The sequence below is a fragment of the Cnephaeus nilssonii genome (genome assembly GCF_951640355.1).
Source record: "Cnephaeus nilssonii genome assembly, chromosome: 7".
In the NCBI taxonomy this organism is placed as follows: domain Eukaryota; kingdom Metazoa; phylum Chordata; class Mammalia; order Chiroptera; family Vespertilionidae; genus Cnephaeus; species Cnephaeus nilssonii.
This window is the reverse complement of record NC_137078.1, coordinates 91,272,208-91,299,567: the sequence shown is the minus strand read 5'-3', so window position 1 is coordinate 91,299,567 and position 27,360 is coordinate 91,272,208. Positions and strand designations below refer to the sequence as shown.

The following is a 27,360-nucleotide window of genomic DNA, read 5'->3' as shown; positions in this document are numbered from 1 at the left end:
GCTCTCAAGCCATTCCAACTTGGGAAAAAGAGGCATTCACATCATTGGCAACTTTCCCCCATGCTTTCTGCAAGTCTACAAAGCATGGAGCAGGCTGAGCCTGCCAACCCTGCACAGGGCAGTGCCCCAGCATAACTCCATTGGTGATGCCACTTCCACCGCTGAAGAGCCTGCCACTAGGGGGTGTAAAGGCAATCTGCAGTTGACTAACACTGCACTCTTTTGTGTGTGTCATTTGTTCATATTTTTCACTTCATGAGCTATAGTAAGTGAGAAATCAAAACATAAAATATTATAACATCATAAGCTATTGTTAAAAAAACCAAAAACAAAAACAAGGATTCAGCGCACCCCTAGAGGCAGGCTCTTCAGGGGTGGGTGCGACATCGCCAGTGGAGTGCAAGTTGGGGCTTTGCTCTGTTCCAGAATTGGCAATCCATGCCTGCTCTGCACTTTGCAAATCTGTAGAAACAAGGACAAAGAATGACCATTAGCTGAAAGTCATCAGAGATCTGTACTATATCAGGACACCTCAGAACAAAATAGGAATCATATTCAAGGTTGGCTCTATTTCTTAACCCATTTGCAGGTCATTTCAACTGGGGGTGAAATATATATACATAAACATAAAACTTAAGGCCAAATTAATGTAGACGAGCTCCTTTCAAGTAAAAACAACTCAAGTGTATTCTTTATTTACTTTAATATTAGTTTGGAAAGGATAGTCGTCACCTCTTCTACTCTTCTTCCTGTTTAAAGGAATCAATAAATAAAAGCCACTCTCTTGGCTTTAGACAAGATGCCATGAAGTCTTTGACAGTTTCTAATTGAGTTGTAGGGAACTTGCACTTACAGATACACCTCTTCCACCAGGGCTTTGCCTTCCAAAATCTGCAAAGGCTGGAGTAAAGTCTGGTCCTCGAGGCAAAACCCGAGGATCTAGAGTTCGCAATTTGGGTTGGTTGATCTGTATGAAGAAGCAAAGGAAAGCTTAACACAAGTTCCAAAGCATCTGCTACCACAAAGGTAAAAACTTAGATTGAACAGTTATGTCAGCTGAAATGGTGACCACTGGAATCCTTAACCAGTGAAAGTCCAATCTAAACCTGGACAGCTTCTTCTGGGCCAGCCTTAGAGCCCTTTGGTCAACAGTGGTTTTCTGATGCCCTGGGACTGAGCAGGCCTACAATTCCAAACGAGGCTAGACTTAATCATTTAACTAGTCAAGACCAGTAGAATGACACAAGACAAACTATTTTGAGATCCTATAACTAGGGTCAAATTTTAGGGTTTTCCCCCAGCATATCAGACCAATCTGCCTATGAGAATACTGCTATTGATCATTTTGATTTTGGTTTTGATGCTGCTGACTTATGACTAGAACAGCATGTATTCTGAGTGGATAATAAGTGTCAAAGGAGATTATGTTTTACATATGATAACATTTAAAAATCTCACTCTGTCTTGCCAATCTAAGTTACCTGGCTTTGTATAGGCATAGAATATGACTATAATCTCAGCAAAGCTAAGTAGCTCAGCGAGAAATCAACAAAAGATGGGCCAAGGTTAGAAACAGCTAAGGTAGGAAGACAGGAAGGAATATTTTCTAAGAGAATAATCTAATTCAGTGGATATAACAATTGCCCTCTGAAGTAGCCTTAAATTAGCACTGCCAATCAATCACTCAACTGTCCTCACATATGTACCAAAGAGAAAAGACTTAGATAGCAACAGAAATAAGAAGACCTGTTACTATCAAGAGTAAAATGATACGAATAAGGTCTGGATAAGCAGCTACTAGAAACCTCTGTCTTTTTTTAATCTTTACTTGAGGAGTGAAGATATTTTTTCCACTGATTTTTCAGAGAGTAGAAGAGAGGGTAGAGGAAGAGAAGAGAGAGGGAGGGGTTGGAGAGGGTAGGAGAGGTGGGGGAGGAGAGAGAGGGGGGGAGGTAGGGAGGGGGAGAGAGGAGGAGAGAGGGGGAGAGAGGGGGAGAGAGGGGGGGAGAGAGAGAGAGAGAGAGAGAGAGAGAGAGAGAGAGAGAGAGAGAGAGATTGATTGCCTCCAGCATCCCAGGTATGTGTCCTTTACTGGGAATCGAATCACAACCTTCCCTTGTGCAGGCTGACGCTCTAACCACCACTGAGCAATGCCGGCCAGGGTTAGAAATCTTAGTAAGAGGAGGATCTCAATCTATAAGATATTTACCCTCTACTTTGATTAGGGATTAATAGTTCCTCTTCAAAGCAAAAATATTTCAAGCTTCATCACCAGCACTGGTTCATCACTGATTTACAGGAATACTTGAGCAGATAAACATCTGACTTCACTCTTTTAAATTTAATAAACATACAAAATAAACACTGACTGTACTAATTTCCTGTATGCACCACTAAGGTCAGATGTGAAGATAAAGGATGCCTATTTATATGCAGAGGATTAGACTAATCATTATAAGAATCTATTGGGGGGATTTTGAGATATACATTACTTGAATTATATTGACTCCTATTTAAGTTTGATCTACCTTCCTAAGTTTTGACCTACCCTCAATGCCATTCTAATTCCATACTGAAATTGCAGGACAGTGGGGAAAGAGATCGGTATCACTTTCACTTTAGCTATATTAGCCCAACCGACAATTTTCACATCACTAAAAAAATAGCTATAATTAGCAGACAATTAAAAATTTTTAAAGCTTTATCACTCAAATATGGGTCAAACCCCATTATTATTATAGTATAAGAAATCTGACAATCCAATAATATTTAGGAAAACTTTAATTCTTAAACATTATACATTTTAAATGAAATACCATTTAGTCTTACAATTCCTAAAAATTGCTCATACTTCACATATTTGCACTAATAATAACCCATTCCTGTCCTGGCTGGTGTGGATCAGCTGGTTGGGGGTTGACTTGTGTACAGAAAGGTTGCTGGTTCAATTCCTGGGTAAGGACACATGCCTGTGTTTCCCGCTCGATCCCCAGCGGGGTATGTGTGGGAGGCAGCGGACTGATGTTCCCCTCTCACATCCATATTACAATCGCATAAAAAATTACAATCGCATAAAAAAATTACAATCTCTCTCACTCTCCCTTCCTTTCTCTCTAAAAAAAAATCAGTAAAATATAAAAACACACACAAACAAAAACAGTTCCCACCAAAAAGATATCACTATCTGAGTACTCAGCTTACCTTGTCAAGAACTACATCACTGATGGGAGGCAGGCCCTCTGGTTTCTGTATACAAGCTGGCATGAACTGAAAGTCCAACAAAAACTCCCTGTCATACTGCTTCTTGCCTTCAGTATCAGCAGGCTTCCAGGATTCTAGAAAAAGGCATGTGGGCAGAACAAACTGTCTATGAGGTCATTATATGTATATCCAGTAAAAGTACAAATCCGATTCCAATATTTACTTTATCTCATCATAAACAAACACAAAGGAAATATTGAGCTACAGTCAGAAAATGCCATGTAAAGATTTTAAAGTGTCATTTGTTCTTTTATTCCTTCTGGGTACCCCTGGATAGTAAAGTAAGCTGAAGTAAGTTGGTATAGGAACCATTCATAAACACATTAAGCAGCCCTTGGCCAGGGCCATTTAATCATCCTCATTAAATAAATTACCATGCCTATAAACAACTCAGAAATAAGGAACTTGATAGTACTCTTGGTTTCAGGGAAAAGAAGAATACTTTAGTTATTCACTTGGAAATGTTATTTTGGAGAAAAAAAATGTAAAAAGACACAAAACAGAGTAACAAATAACTTATTGAAGATTCTGGCCCTAGTTGGTTTGGCTCAGTGGACAGAGCCGTCGGCCTGCCGACTAAAGGGTCCCAAGTTTGATTCTGGCCAAGGGCACATGCTCGGTTTTGAGCTCAATCCCTTCCCCCATCCCCACCCAGTAGGGGACGTGCAGGAGGCAGCCAATCAATGATTCTCTCTCATCAATGATGTTCCTATCTCTCTATCTCTTTCCTTTCCTTTTTGAAATCAATAAAAAATATATATTAAAAAATAGATTCTGAAATGTTTAAGGTGCTAGATAAAGAATTTTTATTCCTGACTACAGTTGAATCTGAAAAAAATAAAATAATGTACTTGCTGGCTGAGCCAACTAAACTGGAGATGCACATATCTTTCTCTAAAAACCATGATACTAAACACTTCTCAGCTAATATATATTTTTTAAATATGTTTTATTGAATTTTTACAGAGAGGGAGAGGGATAGAGAGTCAGAAACATTGATGAGAGAGAAACATCGATCAACTGCCTCCTGCACACCTCCTACTGGGGATGTGCCCGCAACCAAGGTACATGCCCTTGACCGGAATTGAACCTGGGACCCTTCAGTCCACAGGCCGACTTTCTATCCACTGAGCCAAACGGGTTAGGGCTCAGCTAATATTTTTAATATTAACACTGCTTTTCTACTATTACTATTGTTAAAGCTATCATTACTTACAAACCTACTCTCATTATATAAAGTTAAAAAAATTTTTAAATTTTTATTAAATAAAAAGTTGCAATTTATTCTTCTTTTGTTTTTTTAATGTTTTTAATTGACTTTTAGAGAGAGGAAGGGAGAAGGAGGGAGAGAGAGAGAAACATAAATGTGAAACCGGAACATTGATTGTCTGTCTCCTGCATGCCCCGCACTGGGGAATCAAGCCCGCAACCCAGGTATGTGCTCTGACAGGGAAATGAATCATCAACCTTTTGGTGCATGGTGCAACGCCCAACCAACTGAGCCACACTGGCAAGGGCACAATTTTTTTTTTTAATTAACAAAACTCTCATCAGGCCTCAGCTCACTTCATGACAGCACATTAGATCCTTCTTTTATTAGTGGTTCCTAATGTGTAGGTCATAGACTTACTGACCGTCTGTGAGAATTTTACAATTTTCAACCAAATCTCTATTAGCATATTATATTCATTAAAAGGTTCCAGCCGCCTCGCTCCCATCAGGCTCCAGTAGTGCTTTGATGGGTAAAAGGGCAGCTGACACTCTGTGATGTCCCAGGTCTGTGTTCCTTGGCGAGCCCAGGGAGGACACGTGGTTGGCATCCTATAGCCAGTCTCGAAGGGATGTGATTACTGGGAGTGTGGTATCTGTGGTTCTGATCTGACTTTCAAGCTGAGACCTCTCTTTGAAAAAAAAAAAATGAAAAAATAAATAAATAAAATAAATAAATAAAAGGTAGTTTACTGGAAGGTAGTGTACATTACAGGAGTAAAAGGCAGTTGGGGCCTATAGTTGTGCACTTTTTCCTTGCCAAACTGAAATATGAAAATATAATTCACAGTCCTAAAAATGACAACAGTGTCTCAATTTCCTGAAGGATTGGTGGTGGCCACAAATGCATGGTGATATGATATAAACCTAGATCTTTAGAAGTAATTTCAGAGTTCTAAGGTTAAAAAAATTCCAATAGCACAACCTTACAATTGCATAAAGACAATTAGAAGCATTAAGTGCAGTATATTAAGGGAGTATCAATCCGTGACTTTCAAACATTTTTGACTATAACTCACAGCAAGAAATATAATGACTACATGACTCAGAACAAACATAAATAAGTTTCTGAAACAATATTATCCTTACTACATGTAATGCACTGACATTTTCCCCCCTTTAATCTTCACCCATGGATATGTTTTTCCAACTTTAGAGGGGGAGAGGGGGAAGAGAGATATTGATTAGCTGCCTCCTGTACTGGCCCAACTAAGGATAGAACCCTCAACCTAGGGATGTGCCTGACTGGTATTCAAACCCATAACCTTTTGGTGTACGGGACGACACTCCAACCAACTGAGCCACCTGGCCAGGGCCACACTGACATTTTCTACTCTATTTCCCTTTTTAAAAATTGTTGGTTTTAACTAACTTAATTTCACAACCTATTAAATGGGTTTAAACTATCAGTTTGAAATACACTGGTCTAGATTATTTCTGAAGTCTGATATCTTACATTCAAACCCTACCTCAATGCAGAAGTCACTCCAGATTTGGCATACTAAGAAAAAACTTCCCTTACCCCAAATTTTCTATCAAACGAACCATGATTCACCACCACACCAAATATCTCCACAACCTCAAAGTCAATCATGGTTACATAGTATTGGGACAGAAGTTTAATATATTTGATGATGTCTAAAGCTGCAAGATTTTCTCAGGTTTATCATATATTTCACAGGGCACTTCCCATCCTGCAGATACTCAGTGATGCAATCAGACTGCCCCTGACTCATTACTGGAGTTCAAGCCTTGTGAAATGATGAGTACACTCTCAAGGGACATGGTCATACCTGAAATATCCCTTTCACAATAAAATTAAATGTGCTTTGTTGAAGTCAACCAGCCTACCGCTGACTGATTCTCTTTGCCAGCTGCACTTTCAATGCCAGTAAAAGCAGAATACTAGCATGAGATATCACTTCCATCAACATAGAACTCTCTGGATTTGCTAATCACTAACTTTTGCCTGCTGATCTGTTCTTTAAATACTACACTACAATAAGCTTCTTCCTTCCATCCACTATTTCACTAGAAAGAGGCAACATTTCTCTACTATTGCAGTAGAATAAAGGGAAAAAGGAAAGATGTACACAGAAAGACAGGATACACTTACCTGGTTTAAATGGGAACGTGACCCCTTCACCACAACTATCAGTGGAGCCTGAATTAGCATCTATTCCTTCCCCCTCAGAAACACTCTCAGCACCATTACGTATAGGCTCAGCTTCTTCTCCATTTTCTTCCACAGCTTTCACCTTTTTTAGGTCTGAGGAATCTCTCTCAGGATGGCTCATTTTATCCTGCTCAGATTCAAGTACTTTGTCACCTGAAAGTTCCTCTTCAACTGTAAGCTAAAGCATAAGTGAACACAGAGGTTATATATATATATATATTTTAAATATATTTTATTGATTTTTTACAGAGAGGAAGGGAGAGGGATAGAGAGTTAGAAACATCGATCAGCTGCCTCTTGCACACCCCCTACTGGGGATGTGCCCGCAACCAAGGTACATGCCCTTGACCGGAATCGAACCTGGGACCCTTGAGTTGGCAGGCCAACGCTCTATCCACTGAGCCAAACCGGTTTCAGCTATATATATATTTTTTTTCACTGTGTGTAAATATACCTAAACCTCCTCAAAAGTATAGGAAAACATGTCACTCAAGATAAGGATGTCTGTGTGCAGCATATGGTACTAGAAAGGTAAGTTTACTTAAAAACACTTTTCTCATTTCATCTCCTGGGATAGTGCAGATAATTCAAATGGCTACTGAAATGCTTTAACATGACTAATGAAATCTAAATGTACCAAAGATGAGAATGGAAAGAACTGTTAATCCTTGGCACTTGAAGGTCATGAAACAGTCCAAGTCAGAAATCTAAATCAAACATGCCTACCCTTACCACTTCAGCTCAGCAAATATAAAAAGAAACACTACAGGGTATTTTTTGTGCTGTCCTCTGGTGGCAAAATAAAGTTCAATGAATAGTTTAAAGTAACTAAGTCCCACAAAGCTAATCATCTCTCGTTTTACAAGGACACCATTTGTTAAGTAAAATCCATTTTGTTTATTGATTCTTAGAATACTCTGAGACTGTGACCTTATTCAAATCACATATGGAAAAATGCTTGAAATGTATCCCCTAGGAAGAAATCTGGGTCCTGGTGCATCCTGACTACTTTTAAAAAGCAAAATAGGATTGAGTTATTCACCATAATAGTTTTCACTATTTCATTTAAGTTATCAAAAAATGGATTTCTTAAGGGCCATATGAACTATCAAAACTCCTTAGGCAAAGTTCTCCATGAGCTTTAAGTCTCTTTCTTTTTCATGAAGGGCAAGCACTCTGAAAATAAGCCTTTGAAAAAAGTGCTCAGAGGAAATAGGCATTCCAAGTGATAAATTTGCATGAGGAGAGCCAAAAAATAGCACTCTGTTGAACTGGTTCAACAGAAAGTTGTATAAAAGAATGTCATGTACTACAGAAAGTGGTTGCCCCAATTGATTTATGAAATTATGTTTATTTAAAAATTAAAGAGTTACAAATCATACTTTTTTACAGTAATTATAGCAGTATTGTTAGTAAAATTTCTCCTACCATATATCAGATAATGGAGAAAATATACTAAATTTAAAAATGTGATAAGCAGACAGATAGTTTTTAGGTTTTGTTTCTACAATGGAATAGTTAAGTTCACACACACACACACACACACACACACACACACACACACACTTTCTCACTACACGAACAGGGGGAGACAGTATAGTAGCCTTCAAAAGAAAGACAAACATAAAAATTCCATAAAAATAAAGGCTGAAATAATTTATTTTTATAAAACATGGCAAAAAATAGGTAATCTTTTCGACTTTGAGAAAAACAAGATCTACCAAGTTTGAATCATGAGTTAGCAGCCTCACTTTTTCTTATTGTATATACTACTAGAGTCTAAATGATGTCATAATGAGCTGCAATACCACTTTAAAATTAAGTACAGGTCATCAAGAAGATCTTCAATAATGTGGCATATAAATGGTACTAAAACTTATTAAGCAGCAGTCTACTGTTTAAACAGCAGTCTACTGTTATTCTATATACAATTATATAGAATCCTTAATTTGGATCTTGTTAAAATGTGAAAAAATTCTGTTTTAAAGAACAGCATTTTGTGTAGAGGTTTGTGTAGAGGTTGTAATGGTTGAAAAAAATTCTGAAGAGTATTTTATAACATATGAATATTACATGAAATTCAAATTTCAATGTCCATCAATAAACATCCTAAAATCAATAAACTATGAATAATCTATTGTATATTATAGGAGAATGTATCACTTGGAAAGTTAACTTCTAAATGGAGAAAGCAGTATAAGTTATTGCATGAATAACTAACCATAATTCAGAGAACACAGAATCTCTAAGGTATCTGAGGCACATTGTTAAAAGGTGTATTTTTCACCCTAGATGGTTTGGCTCAGTGGACAGAGCGTTGGCCTACAGACTGAAAGGTCCTGGGTTCAATTCCAGTAAAGGGCACATACCTGGGTTGAGGGCTCGATCCCCAGTACAGGGCATGCAGGAGGCAGCCAATCAATGAGTCTCTCTCATCACTGATATTTCTATCTGCCTCTCTCCCTCTCCCTTCCTCTCTGAAATCAATAAAAATACTTTTTAAAAAAAGGTATATTTTTCAAGGGAACCCACAAAAATAGTGCATTAAATATTTATAATGATTCTTTTTCTTTCAGCAGGAAGAAGTTCTATTCAACTAGTGCATTAAATATTTATAATGATTCTTTTTCTTTCAGCAGGAAGAAGCTCTATTCAACTTATTTGTAAATGTCTAAGAGTTCTGAAATTGTTTACTCAGAAAATCAGATTGAAAAAAGAAAGCACCTTATTGGTTGGACTGTCCGAAGCGAACTTTTTATAGGAACTTGTTTAAAGAATTTAGTTGAAAAAACTGCCTGCTTAATGCATGAGTTTTTTAAAATGCTAAAAAATCAGATTGACAACAATGTATGTAACAAATGATGAAATATCCTAAAATTTTAAAACAAATTTTAAGATGCCTTGACTAGAATTTTTTTTTAAAATATATTTTATTGATTTTTCACAGAGAGGAAGGGAGAGGGATAGAGAGTTAGAAACATCGATGAGAGAGAAACATCGATCAGCTGCCTCCTGCACAACCCCCACCGGGGGTGTGCCCGCAACCAAGACACATGCCCTTGACCGGAATCTAACCTGGAACCCTTGAGTCCGCAGGCCGACGCTCTATCCACGGAACCAAACCAGTTAGGGCTTGACTAGAATTTTTAAGAGGAATCATCGTTCATGCTATAATTTAAATAATTTAATAAAATATTTACAATAATGAACAACCCAATATATAATCTAAAATAGGCCGATACCTGAAAGGGCTAAAACCTTCCTAAGGAGAGCTTGATGATCAGTGAAAATGAAGACAATGACAGCCAGTGTGTACTAAGGTACTCCAATAAATGCTCAATTTTATGAAAGGGACTGGGATTTGTGAAAAAAGCCTGTCTGCAAATGACCAAATGCCTTTTTATTATACTTGTAAACTATAAGGTTAGGAAAAAAGTGTTTGGTTCAAAATGAGTCAAAATAGTTCTCATGTATGAAGAATAATAATCTAAACCAGGTTTTAGCAAACTATATGGCTCATGGGCCACATCTGGCTCATCATTTGTTTTTCTATAGTGTCAAGGGTAAGGGTGATTTTGACATTTATAATGGTTAAAAAATCTGAATAATATTTTATGACACATGAATATTATATGAAATTTCAGTGTTCATTAATAAAGTTTTGCTAAAATACAGCCACGCTGATTTGTTTACACACGTATATGGCTGCTTTTGGGTTACAGCAGCAGAGCTGAGAAAGTGTGCCAGGGATCATGCAGTCCACAAAGCCTGAACTATTTCCTATGTGACCCATTCCCTAAAGAGGGTGAATATGTGAAGGCACAGGAATGGTGGCCTACTCATTTAATATTCAGTAATACTTAGAAATCTAGCCACAAGGCAAAAAAACATGAAACATAATAAGAGAAAGCTAAAAAACAAACAAACAAACAAACAAACAAAACACACACACAAAAAACACAGCTGAATCTAAAGAGTAATCAGTTTGAAGGAAATATAAATGATTGTCCTGCCTCTGGAAGGTATTTTATTCTCTGTAAAAGCAACATTTTCTTGTTCAGCCACAAGAAGTGCAACAACTATTTGCACCACTATAAGTTACTGCCAATTCTTATCCCAGTAGCCACAATAAAATCACATCTATGAAACATTTTTGTGGTTGCTATGGGACTAACTGTGACATCAATAGAGCATCATGTAAGAGCAGTGACAGGACAGGGAGAATTAACAAAAAGGTACTGTGTGAGCTGCTTGAAGAGGGTAAGAATTATAACTAGACAGAAAAACCTTATGAAACAAATGTATTTAAAGTGATTTTAAAATAATTTCTGCACATAATATTATCATGTTAAAATTCAATAAAATTTTAATAGATAGAAGCGTTCAAAAAGAAAAAAAAGAGATAGTTTTTATTACTCTTCCTTTATTTGTTATTTATTATTATTACTTTTTGTTAATCCTCACCCGAGGATAATTTTCCACTGATTTTTAGAGCGTGGGAGAGAAGAGACAGAGATAGAAATATCGATGTGAGAGAGACACATCAATTGGTTGCCCCGCAAGTGCCCTGATGTGGGAAGGGAGGCAGCTGGGGATCAAGCCTGCAACCAAGGTCCGTGCCCTTGGAGGTACCTACCCTTGACCAGAATTGAACCTGAGACCCTTTAGTCTGCAGGACAATGCTGTATTCACTAGGCCAAAACCGGCTAAGGCAGTTACTCTTTATTTATGAGCTGCAGTACACAGCACTAAAAATATTGAGATTGCAGACTATGAATTGTTAGAGCACTACTTAGGACTAACATCTGCCCATGTTTCTTCCTCACATCATCTGGACCTGATGTGCTATTACAAAATTAATGTAGCTTAGTTCAAACAAACAAACCACATGTGAAAAGTTATCTTACTGAGATGATGTTAAAAGATGACAGATTCAAAATAAATTTCCCTAAAATCTTCCTGATGATTTTTTAACATTATTATTAATGGGTATTTGAAAAAACTATCTCCATTTTTCTTTTAATATATTTTTATTGATTTCAGAGAGGAAGAGAGAGAGAGAGAGATCAATGATGAGAATCATCCGGACATGTGCCCTTGACCGGAATCGAACCTGGGACCCTTCAGTCCACAGACTGATGCTCTATCCACTGAGCCAAACTGGCCAGGGCTCCATTTTTATGTATTGGATTAGTCTTTCCATCTGATTAATATAAGGAAAAATTCAATTAAAGGGACAAAAGGGTTAACCAAAAATTAATAACTTATTTTTTTGCCATTTTAGAAGAGGTATTTGAAAGAGAGACATGCTACTAAAAATCTTTTCAAATTCTGTAAATATACTTTAAAAAAGCAGACATTGAGCTTGATATATCAAGTTCTGCCTGGAAAACAGTATCAAGAAAGAGGTATAAACTTGTCTTGGGAAATGGTACCACTGTTCTGAAGATAGGCTAAAGAGACTTATTGCTGCCCCTTACCTCCAATTCTGCTTCTAACACCTCTTCAGTGGTTCGGGTCCGATCTTTTGGTTTCTTCCACATCTTTGGTGCAGTTATAGTTGTCTGAGCTGAAATATAAGATCAGGCTACCATTACTTTCCACTGTGAAGTTATGTTTGGAAATATTAGGTCTAAATCAGCGGTCGCCAACCTTTTGGACCTCACGGACCACCAGTGGTCCGGACCACTGGTTGGCGACCACTGGTCTAAATGATATTTGTATTCAAATTAGGAGAAGAAAAGAGGGCTTTCACCCATACTGAGGAGACAGATGAATGATAAAGTGAACAACTGTGTAGTTGTGGCCCAGAGGTTGCAATGGCAAATGTCTTGGGCACAAATTATTCTCATCAGCTCATGTAGCCTTCCATCCAGTGGCTTAAGTTCCCCCTCCTACTTACTTCATGGTTAGCACATACCCAGGTGCATAATTCAGTAAATGGTAATTATCTATATAGGAAACTGGCCTACCAGCCAATTCTAGACACAGGCCTGCTTCTATTGCTCATCAACTATGTGATCATAAGCAAGTCGTACTTCTCAGGCCCCTGCACATTCAACTATAAAGTGCAAGAGTGAGATTAGATGATATCTAAGGTTCCTTTTGAGCTACAAAAATAGTGAATCTCAGATTCTGTTTTTTTTTAAAGCTTTCTAGACAAAAGGATACTTTAAAATTTCATTTGATAGGCAACACTTCTACAGCATTCAGTTCTCATTTCAGATCAATATTGTTGGCTTAGCCTTTTATATTGCTGGGGTGACAATTAAGAAAGAAAACTATTTTTACTGAACCATTCATTCTATTGCATCAAAAGATCTAGATGAAAAATTAGGCTTACAAAGAATTTTTCAGAATTAATTTTTCTTACAAATTCCAAAATCATCCAACACTTGAATGTACAATTTAAACGTAAGATAGCAAATAGATTACATTATAGGAACCTACAGAAGGCAACACATGAGTTAACAGATAGAAATGAGGTATTACAGGCAGGCGGGTAGAGAGAGGAGTCAAAGAAAAGCCACTTAATAGAGACATTATCAAAAGTGAATGAACACCTAGCTGATTCTCTACAGAAATACAAGATCATTCATTCACACTACACCAACTACATTCTCTGGGACAGCCTCAAATCTTTTTTGGAAGAACAGAATAGGAATACTTACACTGTTTTGGGGAACAACAAAAAGGAGACATTTAATATTCTTCTTCTCAAATTTACTGTACCATTAAAAAAACCAATAACACCATAAACTCCTTTGTTACACCTCAAACCAATTTTTCTTTTTTCAAATATGTTTTTATTAATTTTCAGAGAGAGGAAGGGAAGAAGAGAGAGAGATAGAAACATCAATGATGAGAGAGAATCATCAATTGCCTGCCTCCTACATACCCCCCACTGGGATTGAATCCGCAATCCCGGCATGTGCCCTGACCAAGAATCAAACCATGACATCCTGGTTCATGAGTCGATGTTCAACCACTGAGCAACACCAGCCAAGCGCAAACCAATTTTTCTTTACCCTTCCTCTCAGGAACCGTACTGAACAAGAAAACATTATTAGACCAGCTGTTATTCTTCCTTTGTAGCCTACTGAAGGTAAACCATTTTTTCAAAGTATGAAGCTCAGATTATGGTAACTGTGGGTGGGTTTAAATCTGCTATTGCCTCGCAGTCTTATACTAAGTATATGTTCATATATGTATGTATGCAGTGGTCTCTTCATTTTTTTATGGACTTTCTGATTTATAAAACCAGTCTGTTTTATGTGCATCTCTCCCAAATCTTATGATTAATTCTGCTTCCACAGCAGAATCCTTTTTAAGAGTTTGAGGAACCTGTACATTTCATTTCAAATTTTGTTTCATATATGCATGAATTGAGCTCTAAATTCCATTCATGGAAAAGGAGAACACTTTCTGGAGGATTCTTTGGGACCAAATATAAACTTCCCTGCCTCTAAACAACAAAACCCAAGAACATATCAAATGTACTCAACCTAAAAACATAAAAACATTTCTTCCATGGGTAACGCATAACATTTAGTATGCTTAAAAAAAAAAAAGTTACTTACGTAGCAGGTATTGTTACTCTATATAAGTGGCTTTAAGTTTTACTTTAAAGCAGTAATTCTCAGCTAGAAGTGAGAGAAATCACATACCTCTTTCAGAGATACTCAAGTCCCTTTAAAAACTGAACACAGACATGCATACCACACCTAGTGTCTTGTGAAATTGTGATAAACATCCCCTCTTCTACCATTATTGATGGAGATGTGCAGTAAAATTTGGGTGTGTTGACAGAAGAGGAAGGAAGAGGGGAGAAGGAGGGAGGGAGGGAGAGACACAGATACCCACTCCCTCATTTAAAAGACAATTATTTCAGAACTTGTTAGAATAAGGGAATTAAATTTAAGGCACTGTCTCAGATTTTTCTTTCCTTTCTAGTCCATTCCCAGTACCTATACCTTAGATTAGGCCCTTACTACAGCATTTATTTAACTATGAGATAGTCTCTTAATTTACTGCTCTGATTCTTTAACACATCATGTATATACTGACTGAAGGATGGCTGTTCTAAATAACTGATTTGATTGGGTTATTCCTGTACTTAGAATATTTTTAAGGCATCATCCATAGGGCCAAGAAAACTTCCTCCCACAGGGTGGGCACTCAAATGTGCTGACTGAACAAACAGCAGCACTGTGTGAAAGAGCTATTACTGATATTCTGAAAACAAAGACATAGATCCTTTCCTTCTTGTGATGCATTAAAGCACCACAGGACAAGTGACAATCTCTGCATGAGATTCATAATTAATCTGAACTTAGAGCTGCCTAAAGCAGCATTCCTCAGCCCCCATAAAAACTCAACTCTTATGGGCCATTTAATTTCTACTACTTTAAAATATAAAATAAGCAAATATAAACAGAAAAGCAATACAATGATTTAAAGATTACTTTTTTTTTTTTTTTTTTTACAAATTTTTAGATCATTGGCAGAAAAACCATGTTTTTCTTCAGAGCTCATTTCATGAAATGACTAAGGTATAAATTCAGAAAAACACTGGGGACACAGGCAAGCTTAATCATTAGGTTTTAGGAAGATTCTTTGTCTTCTCTGTTAGATGTTTCAGAATTTATGTCAAGAATGCATTAAGTTAGAAATGTTCCCATTTTCAACTTGTACCCCATGAATGGAATACAGACTCCAGAAAATCATGCCTCATAACAAGTGTTATAACTAGCAAGGATTCCATTTTAAAAGAAATCACAATGCAGTTATATTTTTCTGATATCTGACAGTAAGATGCCTGACAAGTCACACCTGAAAGTGGAAGAGTCACTTGTTCTTGTTTATTTTTATTTTTAAGTATATTTTTATTGATTTTAGAGAGGAAGGGAGAGGGAAAGAGCGATAGAAACATCAACTATGAGAGAGAATCACTGACTGGCTGCCTCCTGTGGGACTGAGCCCACAGCCCAACTGGAATCAAACCTGGGACCCTTCAGTCCACAGGATGAAGCTCTATCCACTGAGCCAAACCAGCTAGGGCCTCATTTACTTTAGATATAGGTTCTATTGGAGTCAAGTTGCTACTCTTGCAAATTAAGATCTAACAACTCTCTGTGTGCAACCTAGGAGATAACTATTGGACTTGAAGAAAAGGGTACAGTATGCAAGTTTCATAAATGTACTGGGTTTTATTAAACCCATGTAAGTTTGCAAAAATAGTCTTCCCCAATGCCTGAGAAACTGTTATATAAAACTAGAGGCCCGGTGCACGAAATTCATGCATGCGGGGGTGTCCCTCAGCCCAGCCTGCACCCTCTCGCAGTCTGGGAGTCCTTGGGGGATGTCCGTCAGTTGGACATCCTTAGCGCTGCCAAGGAGGGGGGAGAGGTTCCCGCCACCACAGCTGTGCTTGCCAGCTGTGAGCCTGGCTTATGGCTGAGCGGCACTCCCCCTGTGGGAGTGCACTGACCACCAGGGGGCAGCTCCTGCGTTGAGCGTCTGCCCCCTGGTGGTCAGTGCATGTCATAGCGACTGAATGTTCCTCCATTTGTCGATTTGCATATTACCCTTTTATTATATAGGGTGGTAGATCATATAAAAATGGAAGAATCAAGAGTAATTATGGAATATAAGGCATCCTGAGAAACTACTCTGTAAAAACTTGTTATCAAACATATACTCTCTTCCTTTTCTTTGCAGGAGTATCAGTTCTTAGAGAATCTTCAAGTAGTTAAAAGTCACAGTTTCTAGTCTAGAATCCTGACTCTGAGAGATATCAGAAATGTTGCACAGTAAGTACAAGAATGACAAACATTACTGCCATAATAATATTCCCATATCTTGGTTATTCTTATTTCTTTTAGTCTTGTCGGTTTTTACATAAATCCAACAGGTAACCTTTTTTGTTTTGTTAATCAATGAGTATTTTTTTCATTGATTTTTAGAGAGTGAAAGGTGGGGGGCGAGGGAGAGGGAGAGAGGAAGGGAGAGAGAAACAATCGATGTGAGAGACACACGTTGATTGGTTGTTTCCCACACACACTTCAATGGGGGCTCTGCAAACTAGGCCAGACTATTTATGCAATTGGGGATTGAACCTGCAAACCAGGTACATGCCCTTGACCAGGAATTGAACCCACGACCCTTTGATCCAAGGGCTGACGCTCTAACCACTGAGAAAACACTGGCCAGGGACTGACAGGTAACCTTTTAATCTCAAGTTATTTCACTAGCTATGCAACGTAGGACTGAAAACAACTTTTACTAAAGTTTAAGTTGGTAAACTTAAACTTGCTTCTCTTTACTATATAATTTCTTCATTACTTATTTAGTATGTACTAGTCAGGTCAGTACATAAGTAAATTGTAAGGTTTAAAAATTTTTCAAATTTTTCTCATGCCAAAAAGGAGAGACCTTTTCCACCCTCCCTTTTCTTAGATCTTTGCCTAGAGAAAGATTGGAATTATAAACCCTTCCTCTATCTGTGATGTATGAGTTTTTTGTTTTTTAAGCTAAAGAAGCCTCTTGTCAGCTTTACAACTCAGGAATGTTTTTCTGAAGGGTCTGGGAGCCATCTCTCTCCCAGCCACCTGGCTCTGTAACTAACCACCTGCTTGTCATGAACATATGAAAAGAATAATTTTTCCTTTGGATAAAGACAACTGACACAGATGGACAACTACCAGGAGAATTTAGGCTAAAATAGATGTAAGAGCAACGGTGCTGGCCCAGTCCTGCTACATGAGGACCAATTTTCATCATCTTGAGAATACATATGTAATAGATCATGTCTGTCTGGCTTCACCAAAGGCTGAGCTCTCCTTCTGTCTACTATCTCAAAGAGGACCACACCAAGACACATCATAATTAAAATGCCAAGGGCAAAAGACAAAGAGAGAATCTTACAAGCAGCAAGAGAAAAACAGTTCGTTACCTACAAGGGAGCACCCATACAACTGTCAGCTGATTTCTCAACAGAAACTATGCAGGCCAGATGGGAATGGCAAGAAATATTCAAAGTGATGAATAGCAAGAACCTACAACCAAGATTACTCTACCCAGCAAAGTTATCATTCAGAATTGAAGGGCAGATAAAGAGCTTCACAGATAAGAAAAAGCTAATGGAGTTCATCACCGCCAAACCAGTATTATATGAAATGCTGAAGGGTATTCTTTAAGAAGAGGAAGAAGGAGAAAAAGGTAAAGATTAAAATTATAAACAACAAAGTGACAACAAATACATATCTATCAACAAGTGAATATAAAAATCAAGTGAATTAAAAATCTGAGGAACAGAATAAACTGGTGAACATAATAGAATCAGAGGCATAGAATGGAAGTGGATTGATAATTCTCAGGGGGAAAGGGGTGTCTGTGTGGGGGGTACGGGAAGAGACTGGACAAAAATCATACACCTATGGATAAGGACAACGGGGGGAGGTAAGGGCAGGGTGGGGTGGGAACCGGGTGGTGGGGAGATATGGGGGGAAAAAAGGAGAAACAATTGTAATAATCTGAACAATAAAGATTTATTTTAAAAAAAAAGAATACATACATTACTACTGGTCAGGGAAGGACCCAAAATGCATGGTCATAGAGATATACATAAAGAGTAGAATGTTCCAATAATAGAACTTTCCTTGAGAGTTCCCACTCTTAACACCCAGTTCTAATCCCTTCTCTTTTCTGTCATTTTTTCCCCCCATAATTTATTTTACTTTTTCTCCTGGCTTTGAATTCCTAAAAGTTGTCAGTAAATCGTTCTGATTCCATCATATTCAAGAATTTCGCATGGAGTTTCTTAAGGCTGGGGATTCTATTTTATCTGTTTTTTTCTTCTATAGACCCTCATGAGAATCTGGAAAATTTGGTAATTTATCTAATATACTGGAGCATAACAAAGAAACCCAGGTGAGAGAAGGGTAAGTTTTTACAATGGTGATGTAAATGAACTGGAAAAGAATATGATAGTGCTAAAACATGTAATGATGGATCACTGAGCAATGCCAACCAATGTACACTGGAGAGTAAGTCTATCAGTGTTTTCCAGCATCTTCTCAAGGGCTGCTATTTGAAATGTAAGGAAGGTTTGGTAATTGTATTTTCCATTATTTGTTAAAAATAGGCATTCTGTTCTATGACTGCTTTACAGAAACTTAAATAAGTACTAACTAGTCTCCCTAGGGACTACAATGGTAACAAAAACAAAATTCAAAATTGTGTTTATTATAACTTTATAATGAATTTTCTCTAATTTATGTGTTATTTTTGCAAATGACACCAACAAAAAACATAAAAGAAAACATGGGTTTTAACTAATTTGAAATTAAGGCACAGAGAAGTCTTCTTTTTTTGAATATGTCTCAAGTACTTACAAATGTGCCACTTCAAATTCTAGATTTTAAAATAGAAATCACTTGCATGAGAAGAGAGCAATTTGTTGTTCCACTTATTTATGCATTCATTGGTTGATTTTTATATGTACCCTGACCAGGGATCGAACCAGCAACCTTGGCATATTGGGACAATGCTCTAACCAACTAAGCTACCCTGCCAGGGCCAACTGTCTTTTGTTTCAAATTCTAGATTTTAAAATAGAAATCACTTGCATGAGAAGAGAGCAATTTGTTGTTCCACTTATTTATGCATTCATTGGTTGATTTTTATATGTACCCTTACCAGGGATCGAACCAGCAACCTTGGCATATTGGGACAATGCTCTAACCAACTAAGCTACCCTGCCAGGGCCAACTGTCTTTTGTTTTTGTAACAGGAGAGGATGTGGAGTTAAGCAAGGCAGGGTAGAGTGAAGAATGCTGTCTGTCTTTTTTCTCTTACAGCATGGTTTATCAAATAATAAGAAAAATAAAATGGCAAGGTAACTCTTAAGTTGAAGGTTTGCTCTAAAAAGCTCAGCAGAGGCCAGTCTATTTATGCAACTGGGGATCAAAACAACAACCTTAGGTATGTGCCCTGACCAGGGATCAAACTCACTACATTTTAATGTACGGGATGGGACGATGCTTCAACCGAGTCAGAGCTATTATGCAATTCTGTCAGCAATGACAACAAAGATGACTGCAATAAGACCAGCAGCATATTTTCTAGGCCTCTGTATTATATTTTACTGCTCTTTTTTGCAGTGTCTTAGAGACATTTTTGCATTTTAATAAATGCTTTTGTGCCACTTCTTCCTTAATGAAAATAGATCGCAATTTAAGATAAATCTAGTACTGATGAAAAATGTCAATCGCTACAGCAAGATAGATTTAATTAGAGAACAGACTTCAACACAAGTAGTTATCTTTCTGTCTCCTGAATGCTTTTCATCTCTAAATACAACAATGCTACAGCTCAATGCCTGATCATCAGCGAGTCCACATTGCCAGTGCATTGCAAAGTGTAGATGAGTCTACTGGAATCTTAATCTGAGGGAATCACTATTAGCAATAAAACCCTAGCAGATGTGATCACTTACTCCCTCATCTCTTCACCTATTGATGAACATCTGCGATATTACAAATAAAGTTGCTGTGAACATCCATGTACAAATGTTTTATGACATATGTTGTCATTTCTCCTGAGTAAATACCTAAGAGTGAAATGGCTGGGTTATATGTAGGTTTATGTTAAAATTTTTAAAAGCTGCAGACCATTTTCCAAGTATTTGTGCTATTTTATATCCCCACCAGCAATGTATGAGAATTACAGGTTATACTTTTTCTGGTGAATTACCTTTGCATTAAAAAAAAAAAAAAGTTCTGTGTACTATATATACATGGGTATATTTCTGGATTCTGTTTTTTTTTTCTTTTTTCATTGATCTAGATGTCTTTCTTGATGCCAATATTACACTGTAATGATCAATGAGGCTTATTATAATTCTTAAAATCAGGTAATATTAGCCCGGCTGGCATGGCTCAGTGGCTGAGCTTGGACCAATGAACTAGGAGGTCACGGTTTGATTCCCAGTCAGGGCACATACCTGGGTTGCAGGCTCAATCCCCAGTGTAGGGTGTGCAGGAGGCAGCTGATAGATGATTCTCTCATTGATGTTTCTCTCTCTCTCTCTCTGTCTCTCTCTCTCTCTCTCTCTCTCCCTCCCTCCCTCCCTCCCTCCCTCCCTTGCTCTCTCTAAAATCAATAAAAACGTATTTTTAAAAAATCTTCTAAAAAGGTATTTTAAGTTATAATTCATCTAAAAATCAAATTTTAAAGACTAATAGTCTATTATTAAAATCTGAAGAAAATGTTAGCATCCATTTATTTCAATTACAGTTGCTCACATATTTGATGAATTTATTACTCAGCCTTAAATCCAAACGTGGAATTTTTAAGCACTCTACTTTTTTGAAAATTGACCTGATACAAATGGTATTAGGAACTTATACAAAAAGTAAATTTCTGAGAAATACTTCCACTCTTCCTAATTGTGTTACTGAACAATGGTAATTGATGTTAATCATAAATGAAGCATTGTCGAGTTCTGAGGAATATTAAAAATTATCTAAAACAGAATGGTAGCTACATTTTGAAAATTGACAATCCATGTTTCATATATACGAGATAATTCTCCTTGATTTAGAACCAAAAAACTTAACTACAAAATCTATAGTAATAAAAGGGTAATATACCAATTAGACTAGACATCCATCCGGACGTCCTTCCAAACAAAGCCATGGTGGCAGGGGCCGAGGCAGAGGCCGTTAGGGGTGATCAGGCTGGCAGGGGAGAGCAGTTAGGGGTGACCATGCCAGCAGGAAAAGGCAGTCAGGGGCAATAAGGCCAGCAGGGGAGGGCAGTTAGGGGCGACCAGGCTGGCAGGGGAGGGCAGTTAGTGGAGATCAGGCCAGCAGGGGAGCAGTTAGGGGCATCAGGCAGGCAGGCAGAGTGGTTAGGGGCAATCAGGCAAGCAGGCGAGCAGTTAGGAGCCAGTGGTCCCAGATTTCAAGAGGGATGTCCCAGATTGGAGAGGGTGCAGGCCGGGCTGAAGGGACACCCCCCCCCCATGCACGAATTTCATGCACCGGGCCTCTCATTTATAATAAAACTTGTTTTGGGTTTTAACTATTAATTATAAAACTAATTCATATTCATGGGCAAGACTATATACTAGTATAAACAGGGAAGTAAAAAAAGTCGGTTGGAAAATATTGGTGTATATGGAATCATATGTGTGTGTTATGTGTGTGAATGTGCATAAAACCTTTTCATTTTTTTCATACTATACAAGCTTTTTTGCATCTTGACATGGTTTCAAAATTAGAGTAGATCCCATTTTTAACATATACAGGAAAGCCATGCTTTTTAGAAGTTACAACATGATTTAATAATGTGATTTGTGCAATTTATGAAATATTTTAACATGTGCAGTATTATATGTCAAAGAGAGTATCCCCCTAAGTATACTGATTTAAATATTTCAATTATTACTCAAATGTTACTTGAATTCTTTAAAAGATTATAATAATTACTAATTTAAATTATGAGAGTTCTGGGACTTATAACTGTTGAATAAATGAAAACTATTCATAGTTGGAGGACTTTGAGATGGTGGCTCAACTGAGGCAAAAGAACTAAGTTATATACAAAGGAAATGCAGAATCATTACTTCTAGAACAGAATCCTTATGTATTTTAAACATAAATAACACCCAGCTTCCCAGCTCAGTGGGTGTTTCACATTTGTGACATCAAACAATGCCCCTAGAATGGTTACTACAGTGGTGCATTCACTACCTAGCTGAGAATACTCACTCAAACTCAGGTAACATGTAACAGTAAAATAACAAAATAGAATAAATATAAAATACATCAGACATAAAATGCCTCAAAAGACAATTTGATTTTTGGTGGCACACTAACATTCCTCTATGCCTGATACTATTGATTATGGTGCATTTGTTGAAACTTACTTCCTAAATTTCTAAGTTATAGCCTTCCTAACCTGATTCATTTCTATCTTTAGGGTTTTTAGCATGAAATTCTTAGGCTGATGTCTCTGATAGAATGCTGGTAGCACAACCACTCACAGTCCTATTTATATTGTTTAAAAGATTTATTGAGATGTAATTCATAGACTATAAAACTCACCTTTTACAAAATGTTTTTATTGATTTCAGAGGGAAAAAAAAGGGAGAAATATAAACATCAATGATGAGAGAATCATTGATTGCATACTACATGGCCCCCCTATGGATCGAGCTCGCAAGCCAGGCATGTGCCCCCAAAAATGAATCAAACCGTGATGATCTGGTTCATACGTCGATCCTCAACGACTGAGCAACCCTGGCTGGGCTCACCTTTTCATTTTTATTTTGGTTAATCCTTGCCCTAGGATATTTTTCCATTGACTTTTTAGAGAGAGTGGAAGGGAGGAAGGGAGGGGGAGACAGAGAGAGAGAGAGAGAGAGGGGGGGGGGGAGACAGGGGTGGGGAAGAGAGAGAGAGAGAGAAAGAGAAAGAGAGATCGATTGGTTGCACCGACTGGGACCAGAGATCAAACCTGCAACCCAGGTATGTGCCCTTGAGCGGGAATCAAACCTTCGACCCTTTGGTGCTAGGCTGGTGCTCTAACCACTGAGCAACACTGGCCAGGACTAAAATTCACCTTTTTAAAGTATATAATTTAATGGTTTATATCAAATGCACAGAGTTATGCAACCCTTACCACTATCTCACTTAAAACATTTTCATCACCCCCAAAAGAAACCCCACAGCCATCAGCACTCCCTCCCCACTCTGTTCTCCCCCCAACTCCTAGTAACTCCTAATCTATTTTCTGTCACTAAGAATTTGCCTAGTTGGAACATTTCATCTAAATGGAATCATACTATTGTGACTTTTTCACTTGACAAAATGTTTTCAAGGCTCATTCATGAACCCTGTAATTGTAGCATGTATCAGTACTTCATTCCTTTTTATGGCTTAATCACATAGTCCATTATTTTATATATATACACACACACACATCCTATACACTTACATCCATTTTAAGTGTATTGGCTATCCTTTTCATTCTCCCCAACCCCCTCCTCCCCATTCCTTTTAGTTTTCTTCCTAATTTCCTACTCCTGACCTAAACAGGAAATGAATGTTATTTCTATCCTCTATTTTAATGAATGCCTTGAAATTTTCAATGGTACAGACTCTCCTTAGAATTCACTGTTCTATGCAGAACTTCTCCCTTCCAAATGAAAGCAGAGGTCACCTCGAGATGTGTCTTATCATTGTGAAGATTAAGTAACAATGAGGATTCAAGTTTAATCAAAGTTATACATGCATAGGGACTACTCTAAGGGATTTTCTACCATCTCACAAGGAATTTATTAAGGATTTAATTAAGAACTTTTCAGATGGTATCATATTCTTGAGCTTCTCTTCTTTGGACTATGAATTCCTAAGGGCAGAGATCATGACACCCATTTATTCTGTGTAATATTAATAAAGTTCAAAGGAAACATTTGAGCCCTTAATGCTAGTTGAAAATAGAAGTATATTTAACATTTATTGAGTAGTTAGTATGTGTCAGACATTGTGCTAACTGCTCATCTTAACTACAGCTTTATGAAATAAATACTCTTTATTTTCTGGATGATAAAATACACTCAAGAGAGGTTAAGAAACTTGCCAGAGATCACAGAGAGACAAAGGGAAAGGCTAAGACTAAAAAATGTCAGACCGTCACCTTAATATTGACCACTACACTTTACTGCTAGTGTTTAGGTTAACCAAGTAAATCAAAAGTTACATTTCATGTCCTATGCATATATACTCAGAAAACTGCTGCTATTACTAAATACAACAAGATTTTGTAATAAAAGTGAGAAGTTGACAATTTATCTTTCTAAAAATATGTATTTTTATTGATTTCAGAGAAGGGAGGGAGATAGAAACATTAATGATGAGAGAGAATCATGGATCGGATGTCTCTGGCACACCCCCTACTGGGGACCAAGCCTGCAACCCAGGCATGTGACCTGACCGGGAATCAAATTGTGACCTCCTGGTTCTTAGGTCTATGCTCAACCACTGAGCAACACTAGCCAGGCGACAGTTTATCTTAAAGATGAATGTCCCCCCTGCCACCTATTACCCTGAAGGGTTTAAGCAGATACATGAAAGAGGCGTGATAAGGCCAGACCTGTATTTTAAAGAGATGACTGCTTGGTAGAGAATGAACTTGTATACTCGAGACAGGCAAATAAGGGGCATCCACGTAGAAGTGCAGGTCTAACGCAGTGGTAGGAGGAAAAAAAGAGGGACAAATTTAACAACAGGTAAAATCAGAGAACCCTGTCATGTGACTGTATATGAGAGAAAAACAACTCAAGGGAGAAGTCCATCATTAGCAGATTCAGGATTTTGGCTTAATTAAAACCAGCACCACTGAGATAAAGGAACAGGTTTAGAGAAACAGTGATTAGTTTGGTATTGGACATGTTGAGTCAGAGATGACGGTTTTTCAAGTGGAGATAATCGGCAGCACTTGGTAATATAAGACAAGCTCAGAAGAGAAATTCAGATGGGAGATAAAAATTTACAAGTCATCAGTAAATATCACTGGAAGCCACCTACCATTAGAGTAGATGAAATCATGGAGGAGGAATATTTTGAATAATAACAGAATTATAACATGACCCAAATATGAGGGAATATATTTTGGGCAATGGAACTATTCTATATTTTGACTGTGGTGGTGATTATATGACTCTGAGTCTGTCAAAATTCACAGAAGTGAATGCTAAAAAACATGAATTTTACTGCATATAAATTATACTCAACAATTCTAACTATCAAAGAAAAAAAAGAGCAATCAATAATGTTAAATGCAATAAAAAGACCAATAAGCTAAAATGTATGTACACTGCAATCCTGCTGAGGAAGTTCAACTAGCATGTGGGGAGCATAAATCCTATCTAATAAAAGAGTAATATGCAAATTGACCATACCTCCGCCACACCCAGCAGCCAATCAGGAGCAAATATGCAAATAAACCCAACCAAGATGACTGCAGCCACGGAGAGCAGGAGGGAGGCTAGGGTTTCCCTGGTAATGGAGGAAGCCAAGCTTTCCGCCTGCCCTTGCCGGCCCAGGCCTCCACTCAATGCTACAAAGTTTCAATGATAGAATATAAATAAATCCCAACAAAAATGACAGCAGCCACAGAGCTGGAGAGCAGGAGGCTTGAGTTGCTTCCAGAGATGGAGGAAGCCAAGCTTTCCGCCTGCCCTAGCCGGCCCAGGCTTCCGCTTTAGGCTACAAAGTTTCAATTGTAGAAGATAAATCCCAGATACCAGGGCCTCCACATGGGTCACCAGGAGGCGTGGCCAGCCTGCAAACCACCACAGGCCCCTCGCCCAGGCCGCCCCATGCCCCAAGGGAACCCCCACCCTGATCCAGGACACCCTTCAGGGCAAACCAGCTGGCCCCGACCCATGCACCAGGCCTCTATCCTATCTAATAAAAGAGTGATATGCAAATTGACCATCACTCCAACACACAAGATGGCTGCCCCATGTGGTCAAAGATCCTTCCCCCATGTGGACACAAGATGGCCACCACAAGATGGCCAGCAGGGGAGGGCAGTTGGGAGGGACCAGGCCTGTAAGGGAGGGCAGTTGGGGGCAATCAAGCCTGCAAGGGAGGGCAGTTAGGGGTGACCAGGCTGGCAGAGGAGGGAAATTGGGGGTGACCAGGCCTGCAGGGAAGGGCAGTCGGGGGGGACTCAGGCCTGCAGGGGAGAGCAGTTGGGGGGGGACCAGGCCTGCAGGGGAGGGCAGTTAGGGGTGACCAGGCCTGCAGGGGAGGGCAGTTAGGGGCAAAGAGGCTGGCAGGGGAGCAATTAGGCATCAATCAGGCTGGCAGGGGAGTGGTTAGGGGGTGATCAGGCTGGCAGGCAGAGTGGTTAGGGGCAATCAGGAAGGTAGGCAGGCGAGCAGTTGGGAGCCAGCAGTCTTGGATTGTGAGAGGGATGTCCGACTGCCCGGGATCGGGCCTAAATGGGGCCTCTAGTGCACCGGGCCTCTAGTCAGATTATATTAGTTGAACAGTACACAGAGTAGAAGCAGGAATGGTTGACTCTTTTTGAAAAGTTTGAATGAGATGAGGAAGTGAGTTTAGAGTATTCATATTGAGAAGTATACAGTGGGACAGTACACACACACAAGACTACCAGGGACAGCTAATAGACACAAAAGAAGTTTGGATAAAGACGGGTTTATAGCTTGGGCAGAAGGTTGAAAAAGGTATTCTCAGGACACTCAATTTTCTTAACAAGGAAAGATAAAATGCCATTTTCTCAGGGAAAGGAGGGTTGAGTACATGATTTTATAACAAGCAGGTAATAAAAAAATAGCTGGGGTGAATGTGAATTTGTAGAGGCATTTGCATTCACAGTGGTATGATCTTGTCCAGGAGTGTTCAGCCTATTGTAATTTAAGAATAGAGAAGATGGGGTATAGCACTATTTCTCAAAAGGAAAAACATGAGAAAAATCACAGATTTTGGTAAAGGAGTGGCATAAACATCCTCCTCCATCTCTACTCAAGTCTCATCTTCTATTGAGGCCTACACCTCTGATCATGTTATTTAAGTACATCCTGCTGCCCCTCCCAGCATTTCTGCCCCTGCTTG

At 38.4% G+C, this 27,360-nt stretch overlaps 1 protein-coding gene across 24 annotated transcripts in view; it reads right to left on the bottom strand.

Annotated features, from left to right (window-relative positions):
- Nucleotides 1-27,360, bottom strand: part of EIF4G3 (eukaryotic translation initiation factor 4 gamma 3) — a 286,670-nt gene that overhangs the window by 70,572 nt on the left and 188,738 nt on the right. For 15 of the 24 annotated variants that reach the window (XM_079776755.1, XM_079776738.1, XM_079776756.1 and 12 more), the window contains 5 exons: nt 12,187-12,275; nt 6,647-6,884; nt 3,202-3,335; nt 854-967; nt 352-462 (listed from right to left, as the gene is read on the bottom strand). In XM_079776755.1, coding sequence (XP_079632881.1) covers nt 352-462; nt 854-967; nt 3,202-3,335; nt 6,647-6,884; nt 12,187-12,275 — 686 coding nt within the window. The remainder of the gene's footprint in view (nt 1-351; nt 463-853; nt 968-3,201; nt 3,336-6,646; nt 6,885-12,186; nt 12,276-27,360) is intronic. The other 9 variants (XM_079776759.1, XM_079776761.1, XM_079776739.1 and 6 more) reach the window with 1 other exon arrangement.